The 13,974-nt window shown below is 27.3% G+C and overlaps 1 protein-coding gene across 3 annotated transcripts; it reads right to left on the reverse strand.

The window, feature by feature from the left end:
- Positions 1–1,286: 1,286 nt before the first annotated feature.
- LOC110629499 (MADS-box transcription factor 23) lies at positions 1,287–11,830 on the reverse strand. 3 transcript variants are annotated; one of them, XM_021776497.2, is made up of 9 exons: positions 11,718–11,830; positions 11,421–11,632; positions 4,075–4,156; positions 2,754–2,815; positions 2,231–2,330; positions 2,098–2,139; positions 1,923–2,006; positions 1,657–1,817; positions 1,287–1,558 (listed from the first exon to the last, which is right to left on the reverse strand). In XM_021776497.2, exons 2-8 carry the CDS (start codon positions 11,600–11,602, stop codon positions 1,659–1,661), a joined length of 711 nt encoding a protein of 236 aa, XP_021632189.1. In that variant the 5' UTR covers positions 11,603–11,632; positions 11,718–11,830; the 3' UTR covers positions 1,287–1,558; positions 1,657–1,658. The 3 variants fall into 3 exon arrangements, with proteins under 3 accessions (XP_021632189.1, XP_021632191.1, XP_021632190.1); XM_021776499.2 differs by lacking the exon at positions 11,718–11,830 and having other exon boundaries at positions 4,075–4,153; positions 11,421–11,695; XM_021776498.1 differs by lacking the exon at positions 11,718–11,830 and having other exon boundaries at positions 11,421–11,695.
- Between the last annotated feature and the right edge of the window lie 2,144 nt (positions 11,831–13,974).

Consider the following 13,974-nt stretch of genomic DNA (forward strand, 5'->3'; position numbering starts at 1 on the left):
TATTTAGTTACTTTGTCAAATTTTGTGTAGCAATGTAGAGTTGTTTGATAGTAAATATAATGCATGTCTCCATAAAACTATATTTTAGTCGTGGAGCCCTTGCAAATATTTCTTCAGGTGTGCTTGAGGTTATACTTAATGTTTGCAAAAAAAAAAAAAAAAAAAAAAAAAAGAAAAGAAAAGAAAAAAAATTCTTAAGCAGTAGTTTGTAGATAGCAAGGTAATTCAGGAGAAGACATTATAGAACATTGGCGTCAGTGCACACTAGTTTCCGTTGTCCTTGAATAGTTTGGATCTGGTTCTTAAGATGGACAGGGGACAAGGGGTTAATAAACTATTTGCATTTGTGAGAAGTCAGAGCTTTTGCTCAATATGAGAGAAGTATGTAGATGATTTTGTGTAATTATAACTTTATTCCTCTCAGAGGATTTCTTTTTTCCTTTCTAATATAAATAGTGCAAGGACCTATCAAAATCTCTTGTTTTCAACTAAATGTATAGCCTTTAGCTAACCAGAATTGTGAAATGGAGTTTTGTTGACAGTTTTTACTTAGCTTTGACCTGAAAACTCCTATGTAAAGAAAAATCGAAAGAAGGAAAGGAAAATAGCTTGGACATTGTGTCAGGAAACTAAGCTAATGCAGGCGTTTGTGCAAAGTGCTCTAAATTTGTTTCTGACACTCTTGAATGTTGTTGTGGACATTTTACTGTTAAAATTTTCCAAGTTTGTACTTTTTGGAATATTTGATATAGGACATTGAATTTAGTTACTGTCTCAAATTTCTTGCAGCATGATCAAGCTGCACGAGAAAGCTGCTTGATTGAAAATATAACACATCTTCTCTCTCTATAGAACAATATTTTAGCTGTACGGCCATTGCAGTCATTCTTAAATGAGCTTGAGGCTGTCTTAATGCATGGTGCTTCATAAAAAGCTCTGGGATTGCAGGGATTCCCTGATCATGTTTACTTAACATTCCTACATGCTTTAGGTGTACGTTTATTGCTGCAAGTCATTTATTTATTTCGTTTCTCTTGCGATACTAGAGGGGTATCATTGCAATTTTTTTTTTCAATTTTTTTTTTATGCATGGTTTGTTGTTGTATGTGATTTCTCTTGGAACTGCTATTAATTCTGTGCTTAGTGCCTATCAATGATTCAATATTTGATTTCTTTCCATACACAAGAAGAAAAGTGACACTCATATCTCTTTGTTTATCACAAAAAAGAGAGAGAGAAAAAAGAATATATTTTTGTTTTCATTTGTTTATCACAAAAAAGAAAGAGGAAAAAAGAATATATTTATACATCGATAATTATAAGCACATAATGTTTTATTTTATTTTCCTTAGTATGCAATTTTACATAGATCTTGGGCTTCACTTGTGAATATGGATGGATATAGACAGTATAAACAAAGTCAGGATTTATTATGTTGATTGGTTTTATCTAGATCTACCGACTCTGACCATCATATTCTTATATTCTTGGAGTATTTTACCCAAGGAGGATCAACATTTGCCTCAATCTTTTTGATGCTTCATTATAGTGTAATCTTCTGCATTTTCATACAGAAAAAAGAGAGGAAAAGTTTTTTTGTCAATATTGAAATGTATGGACTCATGGTGCTGAAAAGGATAAAGGTCTTCTTCTTACCTTTACTTTGTTGCTGTGGGTGGTGTCTCAAAGTTTGACTGCTCAGGCTGGCTTAGTTGTAGATGGGTGGGGAGGTGGGAACTTCCATAATTGTTGAAACAATGTGGAAAGGAGGAGTTTCCAGTTCCAGCTGTTACATTCTCATCTCTTGTGCCATAAACCTGAAAGAATGAGCCCATGTTTGAATTAGTTTTTAAGAATTTAATGGTAGTTGATTAGTTTCTTAGGGATGCATGAAGTGTATTAAGACAATTAAACCACATTACCTTCTTGTACAACTCTATGTTTTCCTGACGTATGAGGTTCATCTTCTTACACAGTTCCACATTTTCCTGATGGATAAGGTTTCCCTGTGAGAAAAACACTGGAAAATTGGCATTACAACTGAAATGGTTCATAACTAAAACTTCTGATGAAAGGACACAGGAGTTCTCAAAGGACCTTTTGACCAAGATCTTTTATTTCATCTGTTAAGATTTGTTCCTGCATAAATTGAAATACAATGCATGTATATTAAAAGGGGAAGCGATGAGATTATTATACAGCATATGTTATGAATAGCAAATGGTTGGACCTTTTTCATGCGAATGCCCCGCAAACTCATTTCCAATTGATTCTCTAAATTGTGTAGGTCCTTCATGCTCAACCCATAAAGTTGTTCTCCCATCAATCGCCTGTTGTGTATTCAATGAACTTTAACATGTTTTTTTTTTAAATCTGATATTTGTAAAACATTATATTGTGGTTAAAAAGATGTGATCATCTCATGCAATTCAAGTACACTTCATTTACTTTGTAGACATGTGCCAACTGCTGTGTGCTGCCCCATTAAGTGTTTGTGCTTGAATATAGGTTTCTGATTTTTGCTTAGGAATATTTTAGAAACTATGATATAGTTATTTAATAGGAGTTTTAGGAAAAATAAGGTTCAGATATGTGTTTTTTTTTCTTTCTTTCCACTACAACTTTTTCCTCCTTTCTATTTCTTTTGAGTTTTAACTACCTGGTCTCAGGCTGGATAACATAACTCCTGCCTTTCACCTTGATAGCCTCCTTACAATGTGATATAATACAAATCTCAAAGAGAAGGATCATACCTATGACTTTCTTGCAAGTTGTTCAGTTGTTGCCTTAAGCCAGCTGCCTCCCTTTGCCAAAACTATAAAGTGAAATATCCAATTTGAAGTTTGAGAAAATAATGAATAAATTGTGTATATGGTTTTGTAGTCTGTGTTTTAATGAATTAATGTTTAAGATGTATAAACATGCCATGCTAGATATGGGTTTAGCTTCCATATCTTGTAATGAAGCTTGAATATGACAATAAAGATGATTTGAATTTGCTGAACAAACAAAGCCTAGCTGCTAAATTGATTACTTGGTCTTGCTAATCAAAAGAATTACACAGAGTTTGCAAAAACAATTGATGGGAATTTGATATTAAAATATAAAAGGATTCTGAATCTGCTCTGAAGGATTATTTGTGGTGCCTAATGATTTATGTGTGACTTACAAAGATAGTTGTGAATATCTCTTATTCATTCATATGCCCATTAGGTGTTCCAGTCAATACTGCATCTTTTGAGGCTTAATAAATAGTTGAACACTTTCTAGCTTATACACTTACAGTTTTGTGCATGTGTTGTGTTTAAATGACTGTAGTCATTTGGGATCCTTAAGTTTTCTAACTTAAGATCCTCATTTCTACTATAGATGCAAGAAAATGTGAGCTCAAATACAGTGAGATTTTTCCACATTCTGACTGGGCTTAATTAATAAACAAATGTAGATATAACACCTTTTGACTGGACTTATATTTAGTATTTTAATTATTTGCATCAATTTAATTTTTTTGTAAAGTTGAATTTAATTGATTTTTTTATAGAGTATTTTATAACATAATCTTTGAGATTTAGTAAAATCATTAGTTCCTAAAGTTTCATTTAATTAATAAAAGTCTTTTATTAAAATTTACTGTTAAATTATAATAATTTAACCTTTTAAATTTGTTTTTTATAATGGTAATCGTTTTATTAAAATTTACCATAAATTACTTTTCATTTTTGGAAAGAGGAATTAAGCGATGGAAATCATGCACAATTGCTTAAGAATTTAATTGAATTAAGTTCTCACAAGTGAATTATTTCAGTTGGAAGGAAACATATTGTTGATATTTTACACATCAATTCTGTACTCCACAAATAACATCTTCTGGCACATCCACTTAAACATTCTACACTTTTTAAATGTATTCAGCTATTTTACTTGGTGAAGACGAAATCTTCTGCACTGAAATGATGTTAAACCCCTATTTAGCTAGCTCAGTGAAAACAAATTGCACTGTATTAGGGGATACAATGCAATACTGGAATATAGTGATGGTGAAAAAAACTTGCAGAGAAGGAAAGAGGATTATACCTTAACTTCTGATGTTGGATTCAGCAATTGTTGATTTTCTTCTTTTGTTTTGTTGTATCTTTCAATAATAGATATCATGCTGCTGAAAAATATGTACATATATAATCAAATTTGCACAAACATAAAATCTATTATACTCAGAAAAATAACCTAGTTAAGGGAATTGGTGATATGTTAATCTTTTTTTTTAAGAAAAGAAAGTTGAAGTGAACTATGAAGAGGTGCATATTATATATTTGCACATCTGAATTGAATTTTTTTTTTATTATGAACTTTAATAATATTTCATGATATATCTAAATTATTTAAAATTATAATTAAAATGATATTGCAATCCCAATAAATTAGTATAAATATTTTTAGATTTATTTAAATCTAAAAGGAAAAGTATTTGAGTGCAGGAGGTATATGGTAAATTTTAATCCTTTAAATTTATATTTTGTATTTGATATTATTATTTTTAGGTTATTAATTGTTGATAATGAATTTGAGTCGTAATTTAGCACTTGCAGATATATGTCATGCATAATAGTTTATGCTATTTTGTACTAAAATTATAAAGTTATTTTAATTATTTTTAAATAATTCAAGTATGTCATACAATAATGTTAAAATTTAGAGTATTATGAATATATATATATATATATATATATATATATATATATATATATTTGTGTATAAAGTTTTCTACAGCTGCTAAGCTGCCATTAATATAAATACTATAGTTCTATGTAATTTTTGCAAATTAAAGATTTTGATATTGAAGAAAAAAAAAGAAAAAAAAAAGGATGAAGTGGCTTAATGAAGAAGGATAAATTATTTTTAAACTAAAACAACCTCAAAATAAAGGAAGTGTTTGGCAAAAAAAAAAAAACCCAAATATTGAGATTTTGCATAGGAAACCCAAAATACTATTTAAAACTGAAGAAAATCGATTCAAAAAAAAAAAGAAATTCTAAAAGGAGCACATTTTCACCTTTTATAACCATTTAAAATAATTATTAGTTATTTTAGTCTCTTAACAAAAATTTTAGACAAAAATTTTATGTCAAATAGAGACTATTTGATTTAAAATTTTGGTTTAAAGAACTCAAATACTTGTAAACTCTATATGCAAGTTAAACAATATGATTCTTTCGGTTTTCTTTCATTCTTTTAGTTTTCTCTCTAATTAGGGTTGCAAATAACCAAGTTATCTTTAAATTATTTGAAATTTTTTTTAATAAAGTAAATTTTATTTAAATATCAAAAAAAATTTAGCATGTCACGCCATTAATACCTAATCTAAAAGATTATGCAATTTAAATGTTTGCTTACTAAATAAAAAAAAAATTAAAAAACCTCGATACAGCTAATGAAATAAAACCAAGAGTAATACTAACACACTCCAAGGCAACCAAATCCTAAAGAGTTCTAAAAAACCAAGACAAACAAACCGAAGTAAACAATGGAGTACTTGTCTAATACAAGCAAAGCCATCCAAATTACAACCATGCAATATAATTTTTTTTATCTAAACTATTTAATACTTAACTCGATAATAATTTAATTTAATCTGATTATTTTATAAATAATGCAAAATCGAGTTAATTCTAAACTTATTTAATAAATTAGTCGAACTTAAATTTTTTTTATTATTTGAGAGTAATATGAAACAATTAGTCTTAACTTTACAGTAGACTCGGATCGAATCTAATTTTTGCTGTCTGACGTTCGATAGAAACCCATGATAACTTTTCGAAAAGGAAATTTCGAGACGCACGACTTTCAAAAGTGTGACGAGGGTCATAGGCCTGTCACAAAATTCGATATGAAAATTCCATCGTTTAGGGGTTAATTTTGCATTTTAATTATTTTTTTTGATATTTTAAGTATTTTCGTAATTTTGCATATTAGGGTTTTATTTATATTATACATAACCTCCATTGACTATTAGAAATTAACTTTTAAATTTTTGAGAAATTTCAATAATATTTTTAGTTTTTTAACTTATTTTTTCTCTTATTTCGTCTTAACCAAACGATATTGGTTAAAACTCCTGACAGAGTCTAAATAGTCCTTTATCAATTTGACTCATTAAAATTTATAATTTTATTTATTTATTATGTTTATGATGGAGAAATGCACCCGGTGCCATCTAATCGAGTAGTTCTAGAAGCACAGAATCTAAATAGTCCTTTATCAATTTGACTCATTAAAATTCATAATTTCATTTATTTATTATGTTTATGATTGGTTCGTGAATAAATTATTTAATTAAAATTATTTATTTTTAAAGTTATTATTCTCTATCTTATAATTTTTGTTCATTATATTTTTTACATATATTAAAAAAATAATTTTAAGATAATAAAAAAAATTATTAAACGAATGGAATACCTTGAATTTAAAATTTATTAAAACTATAAATATATAGTGAGCCTCGATCGTAATAACAATTATTTGTATATATATAAAAAGCAAGCTAGTAACAATTGAAGAAGAAACTCACTGCAAATGCAACCATGGTGGAAGGAAGGGCAAGGAAGAAGGAAGCCATGTTTGGCCATGTCTTCAGAAAGGCCAATGTGAGTATTGGCAATCCCATACATAACTCTCCAAAGAAAAATTCCTCTTCTAAAACAAACCAAAATTTTCCTAAGGCTACGTTACCAAGTTCTGAAAAATATTATACTTTGAAAATTTCACAAACCAAAAACTCAAAAGAACAAAAATCTCTCAAATTAAGAGTTGAGTTTGTAGTGTGATCTACGTAAAATTTATTATTAATTAAATTTATTTAACCTAATTTAATTGTTTTATATATATATACACACGTTATAATTAAAAATTTTATAAAAATTCAATTTAATTTACTTTTAAATATTTTTATACAAAAATTCTTAAAAAAAATTTTTACTATTAAAAATATAAAATTTAGCTGCTATAAATTTGTGATAATAATAGACAATAATTTATATTATTACTATAAAATTGTGGTTTTAATTGACTAGTGTTAAAAAATAATTATTGACAAAAATAAATATTATTGCTACATATTTTTATATATTATTGGCAATAATTATTTATTTTAGTATTGATTATGTTATATGAAACTATTTTTAAAATTTTCATCTATAACCTTAAGGTTAATGATTGATTGACATTATATCAGCACTCTCATATCAAAATCTTTAGAGTTTAAATTTTGATAATTCTCATTTATTAATTAAAATTTAAGATAATGTGAATTTAGATATTATTCACTCTTCAATTACTATGAAAATTCATGTTTCAAAATTATAAAATTATTTTTAAAATTCTTACCTATAATTTCCAACTACATGAAGTAATTTCTTAAGAGAAGCATCATGTATATCTTCCAAATAATGAGCAAGCTGAACTTTAACCATTAAATGAACGGAATAAAAAGTTTCATAAAAATTTAATTTAATTAATTTTTTTAATAATTATATAAAAATTTATTTAAATTCTTTTATTATAAAAACTTCCATCCAATTTATTATTGGATTGAAATTTTTATCCATTAGCCACTAATACAATTAAGGCTAAACACTGTTAAATTTAGGTGAGACCTAACTCACTCCAAAAACTAGTTAAATAGAGAAAAATATTTAAAACCCTTATAAGAGTACATTACTCCTATCCTAAACCGATATGAGATTCAACACACTGTGCTTACGTTGATAATTATGTTGGGACGTGAAATATTTATAGGAGGCTTAACATTTGTGTTCACGTCCAAAACTTCGATGAAGTGTGAAATATTTACAAAAGATTTAATATCAGTAAAAAACTATAACATCATGTTAAATTTGAATCAAATTTAATTCACCTCAAATTAATCAGAATATATATATATATATATTCTGTATATACCCTAAATCGATGTAGAATTCAACAAACACAGCCATGTGAAGCATGATGAGACAACTTATTTATTTATCTTAAAGGAATCAAATTAATTATAGTATGTTATTACATTGTTTAATCTTTGAATCAAAAGGGTACAATGTATCCACAATAAGATTGCCAAAAGATTTTAAGTATTAGTTTATTTATTTAAAATTGTTAAATTTTAGAAAGTGGAAGCATATGTGAAAATATTAGACAACATTATGGGTTTTAATGATACTTCCCTGAATAAATGGACTAAATAAATGCCAACTTGATGATGGATTGATTTTGGTTGATTACCTAACTTCAACAGAATACAACTAAGAATATGCTTATTTCAAGATGCAGTTTAATACTGAATTAATGTCTACATACCTAAAAAGGAAATACTATGAATATTTATAGAATGAACACCTTTCTAAAATTGGAAAAAGCAAATTATTATTTTAATAATATCTAAATAATAGTTTGATAACACTTTAAAATTGTTATAAAAAAAATTCAATTTTTCACTATATAATAATAATTTTAAAAAATAATTTAATTTACATTTAATAAAATTATAATTTTAGTCATATTTTTTATAAGTTGTGAAAAATATCTTATACTATAATTGTTAAGACAGATAATAAATTTTAAACTGTTGCACTTTAAATATATAAACAATAATTTACGATATGATTATTTTAGATCCATGTTTATAGTAACAAGAGAATAAAGGGTATTTCATCGCCCTTTCTAGAGCGGGAAAACTTAGGTGAAAGCTCATGCTAGATTATGAATAACTAGTTAACTCCATTGATAAGAAGACATTATTAAGGTAGCTTTTATGGTTGCCACATGCATGCATAGAGGCATAAGGAATTATATTACAGACACTTAATATTTTGAAGTCAGTAGTTGCCTAATGTGACACCAAAACTTCTTTCTGATCTTTGAGATTGGCAGTTTAAACCTTTGAAGCTCCCATTTTTGTTAATTATAAACGTGAATGTTACAACTTGATTCATAAAGCATGAAGCTTTCTTTGTCTCAAGAGATGTCCCTTCTGCCTTTTCAGCAAAGCAACTTGAATCAAACAGCTGCTTACTCGTATGAATAAGTGATGCATAATTAGAAAGATTACAGAGAACATTCTCTAATTTATACATATTTTTGGTAATAATTGGTGTCAGAAAGTGTAATGTGTTGAATTTTACATCGGTTTGGGATATGGTAACGTGATCTTTATAAGAGTTTTTGGCACTCCTTTCTCTTAGTTAGCTTTTCGGATGAGTCAAGTCCGATCCAAATTTAACATAGTATGCCTCCCATAAATGTGTCACGCTCCAATGTAGTTCTAAATGTGAGAGGGTGTGTTGAATCCTATATCGGTTTGAGATAAGATATTAATGTGCCCCTTATAAGAGTTTTTGACACTCGCTCCAATGAGGGTGTGTTGAATCCTATATCGGTTTGAGATAAGATAATGTGCCCCTTATAAGGGATTTTGACGCTCATCTCTTTTAAGTTATCTTTTGGGTAAGATAAATCTGATCCAAATTTAACATAATATTAAAATTTTCCACCAATATTAGGCCTCCCGTAAATATATCACACTCCAATACAGTTCTAAGTGTGAATGTATGTTGAATCACACTCTTGATCATTTGGGATTCCTCTTATAAGAGTTTCAGACACTCCTACCTTAATAAGCAATTATTTATTCGTAAGAATGAAATTCTTAAATCCCATTTAAAGGTAAAAAAAATGGCTAAGCCATTCTTCTCAACCCTCAGTTATCTATTTTTTTTTTTTTAAAAAAAACCTATTTATCTATTTATTTGAAAAGGAGTCAAACTGGCTACTACATTATTACATTTTTTAATCTTTCCATATGAATTTGTGTAAGTTGTATCTAACTTTATTACCTTATATATAAAAAAATGCAATTTGGTAAGTGGGGAATAAATATATATTATTTTTTCAAACTGTAATATATTAGACAACATGGGTATAATGATGTAGTTCCTTAAACAAATAGACTAGGAAATATAAATGCCAACTAGATCATGGTGTTAACTTTGGTGGATTACCTAACCTGTAAAATTCAATTAAGGAATACATTTAATAATGAATAAATGTCTACTTTTCTAGAAAAGGAAAATACTATGATTATAATGCACATCTTTCTCAAAATGGAAAGTAGGGTTCCATCATGCAATGACAAAACTATCCTTGTGTCCAAACATAACATCAACATCTGTAGTAACAGACAGTGAACTTCATCTCCATACGTAGAATTGACTGAATCATGAGAGAAGAAGAACTTGGATGAAATCTCATCCTAGACTATGGATAACTTTTGCAAATGTAACTTATATGAATCTTTCTTAGTCTCAAGGGGTGTCCCTTTTGCTTTTTCAGCAAATGAATCAAACAGCTGCTGCATTTGTAGTATAAACTAGTCAAGGATTCAAACTTTGGACATTACCTAAGTGGAGAACTGCATAAACCAGACACCAAATCTGCAAATCCAAACCCTAAGTTCTGTTTATGATTCAAAATCTAGGAGTGAAATTTCCTAAAATTGAAAGTAGAAATGTTGTAGTTGGCCAGACAATTTGCTTTATACGCAAAATCTTTTCTCTTCAATCTCGTGGACGCCAGAAATTTCTTCATATAACATCCATCTAATCTCATCCTGAACCTCCTTCTATTTTTCTACATTTACCAGTCTCAGTTTTACTCCATAATTCCCTACACTCCACCTTCCATTGCCAGATTTTCGGTAACTATGAACAACTCATAATAACTACAAGAAAATCAAAACTCTTTACTCCAGATACTGCATAGATCATAGTTTGCCATGCTTAATTAGCCCAACCCATAATGACAAATTGCATAGGAATCATTTCTAGAGAGAACCCATAAAGAATAAGGACCGATCTCAATAATAGGATCCTTCGTATTACTCTCATCAAAGTTGGGTCTTATCAGTTAGAGGCAGTGACCCAGCATTTCCAATAGCTTTCCATATTCATCTACTGCATTTTAGGTCATTAGTCTGCTTCATGATCATGATATTGAAAATGCAAACATCTAGTTCTTTCTGTACTTGGGCTGTTCGTGATCCTTATTAACAAGATCTTCACACACACACACACACACACACACAAGCCTAACGGATGTGATAATTTTTAAACTCATGCAAAGTTTTCTCAACTACTGTACGCAAATCCTATATGATCTAATTGTACATGGTAGGTTTCAGAGGTTGATCGAAAGGCATAGCCAAGTCACAGGTAAGTGAATATTTCTAAGGTATAGGAATATATTAAGGTCACAGAACTTGACAATTTGTTCTTAAATGGGGCTACAGCAGAAAAGAACATATTACTATAAAAATCATTTATAGTTTTAAACTAAAAATTAAGAAGCAAGCAAAAAGAAAAAAAGAAAAAAGAAACCTGGAGCTTGCAAATTCATAGAGCTTGGCAGAGCTAGAAAAGATGACAAGTCCAACATCTGCATCACAAAGAATTGCTAGTTCTTTTGCCTTTTTAATCAATCCCTTTCTTCTCTTTGAAAAAGTCACTTGCCTGCTTGTAGAATTATCAATTCTTCGAATCACAATCTTCCCTCTTCCCATCTGTTCAGCTCTATATTAATTCTAGGGTTTCTGCAACAAAGTAATCAAGAAAGCTATATCAATAACCTCAGATTGCTAGCTTAAGACATAGAAGAAGATTTGAAGAAAAGCTTACAGCTTTAAACCAAAGGAAGTCTTTTAAGTTGTAATCAGAAAGTGGGTTGGATGCTACCAAAGACCTTTGTAAGCAAAACAAGCTGTTTTTGATTTGAAAGGGAAACTGCTTATAATTGGAATATCACTTTGGTATTCAACTATTGCATATATAAAATGATTTAGTACTTTGCTACAGTCAAGTATGTGAGGGTTGAAAAGGTCGGCCCGGTTGACGATTCTTGAAAATGAATCGGACCGAACTCTTGGTAACATAGAACTGGACTCAATTTATGCATTTTCTCAACTTTGAGTCAGATCAAACCAGAATTACCAGTTAGTTTGTTCATGTTCGAACTAGAAAAATAAAATAATAAAAAAAAGAACCTTAGGAATGTGTTATTAAAAAAATATTATAAAATTATATATAATTTTATTTTTAAATAAAAATTAATTTTTTACTATTTAAATAAGAAAATTGATAAAAAAAATTTTTAATTAATTTTTAATTTATAAAACTATAAATTAATTCTCTAATTAAAAATATTTTAATATATTTTTCATAATTAAAATATTAATGAATGTGTTTTTTTATATCATATAAATTAAATATTAATTTTCTCTAAAAATTTTTTTGGCATGGAGAATTCTTAAATGGAGAGAAGCGATTGTTAGTATTAGTGATACGAGATGACGTTGAATTTCCAATGTATGTATTCTGAGTAATTTGGTAGACAGACTGAATTTGTGTCAGACATATTGCCTTTGAATTTGAGAATTTTTGCTTTTTATTAAAGTTTCCGAATCTGAAAATTTTCTCTTTATCAAAGTTTCCAAATATGGAAAAACACATTGCAACCACGTTTCCTTTCTGGTATTTTCTTTCCCCTTTTCCAATTAATTAAGTGGTTTTTTTTTTCTCTCTTTTTTAACAAAATTAATTTAAAACTTTAAGGAAAAAAAGTTTTTTTTTCCCCTACTTTTCCTCTGTTGTCTATAGTGATTCCCTTGCCTTGATTTGCTTATGAAATTTAAAAATTTTTAAATTATATATTTGAAATACTTATTTTTTTATATTTAAATAAAACTTTTAATTCAAAATTTTAAATAATTATAAATTTAAAATTTTAACTAAAATTTAATTTAAATTAATTAAATTATTTATATAATAAAAATAATGACACAAAATAGATCACATTAATTTAAATATGATAAAAATTAATTTAAAAAATTATTATAATAGTAATAAATTTAAAAATTAAAATTTTTTATTTAAAATTAAAAATTTAAACTATAAACATAAAAACTCGTCTTTTTAGCTAATATGCTTAAAATTAATTAAATAAATTTTATTTTTGTTTTTCAAAAATTAAATTGTATTGATTAATCAACCAAGGATAAAGTATTCAGCGAGTTGACAGACACACATGCGGAGGACTAAAATGGGATCCGCCAATCGAGGCGATTCTTGGCACGCTTTGTATCAAATCTCAGCCAATAGCATACAATCCGTACATTTAATGCTGTAAACCATGTCGAGGGATTCATTTTATAAATCAATTTAAATGTTTTACATATAAACTAAATTAATAATAATAATAAATTTCACTTTATTATAATTAACAATAAAAAATTAATTGTACACGCTACAAATTTATTTTATAAATTTTTCATAAATAAAAAATTATGCTTTTTCTATTTCATAACTTTTATCTATTTTATTTTTTTTATATATATTAAAAAATTATTTTTTCTTAATTTTTTAAATTATATTTATTTTAAAAATATTAAATTTTATTAAATACTAAAACTCTATTTATTTTAAAAAAATAATTTGTATTTAAAAAATATTTTTATAGAAAATATTATTTATGAAATTTTTTTATGAAAATTATTTTTTAACAAGATAAATTATTTTTTATAGTTTAATTTTAATTTAAAATATAAAATTTATTATATATATATATATATATATATATATATATATCTTTTGTACAGTATGAATGAAATGTGATGCCCTTTTAAATTAAAGAATGCTCTTTCAGAATTTCAGAAAATTATGAATGATATATTTAATTTTTATTCAAAATTCGGTATAGTTTAGATGATGTATTGGTTTTTAGCTAGACAATAGAAGAACATTTTAAATATTTAAGGACATTCTGTATGATAATAAAAAAGAATGGATTAGTCCTAAGTAAGACTAAAATGAATTTATTTTAGACTAAAATTAGATTTTTAGGACACTATATAGAATAAGATAAAATCCAACCTATTGA

This window comes from Manihot esculenta, chromosome 13 (assembly GCF_001659605.2).
Source record: "Manihot esculenta cultivar AM560-2 chromosome 13, M.esculenta_v8, whole genome shotgun sequence".
In the NCBI taxonomy this organism is placed as follows: domain Eukaryota; kingdom Viridiplantae; phylum Streptophyta; class Magnoliopsida; order Malpighiales; family Euphorbiaceae; genus Manihot; species Manihot esculenta.

Excerpts from the sequence above, each read along its gene's own strand:
- LOC110629499 (XM_021776497.2), bottom strand. The coding sequence starts at position 11,602 with ATGGGAAGAGGGAAGATTGTGATTCGAAGAATTGATAATTCTACAAGC. Across the intron at positions 4,157-11,420 it reads TATGAATTTGCAAGCTCCAG|CAGCATGATATCTATTATTG; the intron begins GTTTCTTTTTTC and ends CATATTTTTCAG. Across the intron at positions 2,816-4,074 it reads ATCCAACATCAGAAGTTAAG|TTTTGGCAAAGGGAGGCAGC; the intron begins GTATAATCCTCT and ends TTCACTTTATAG.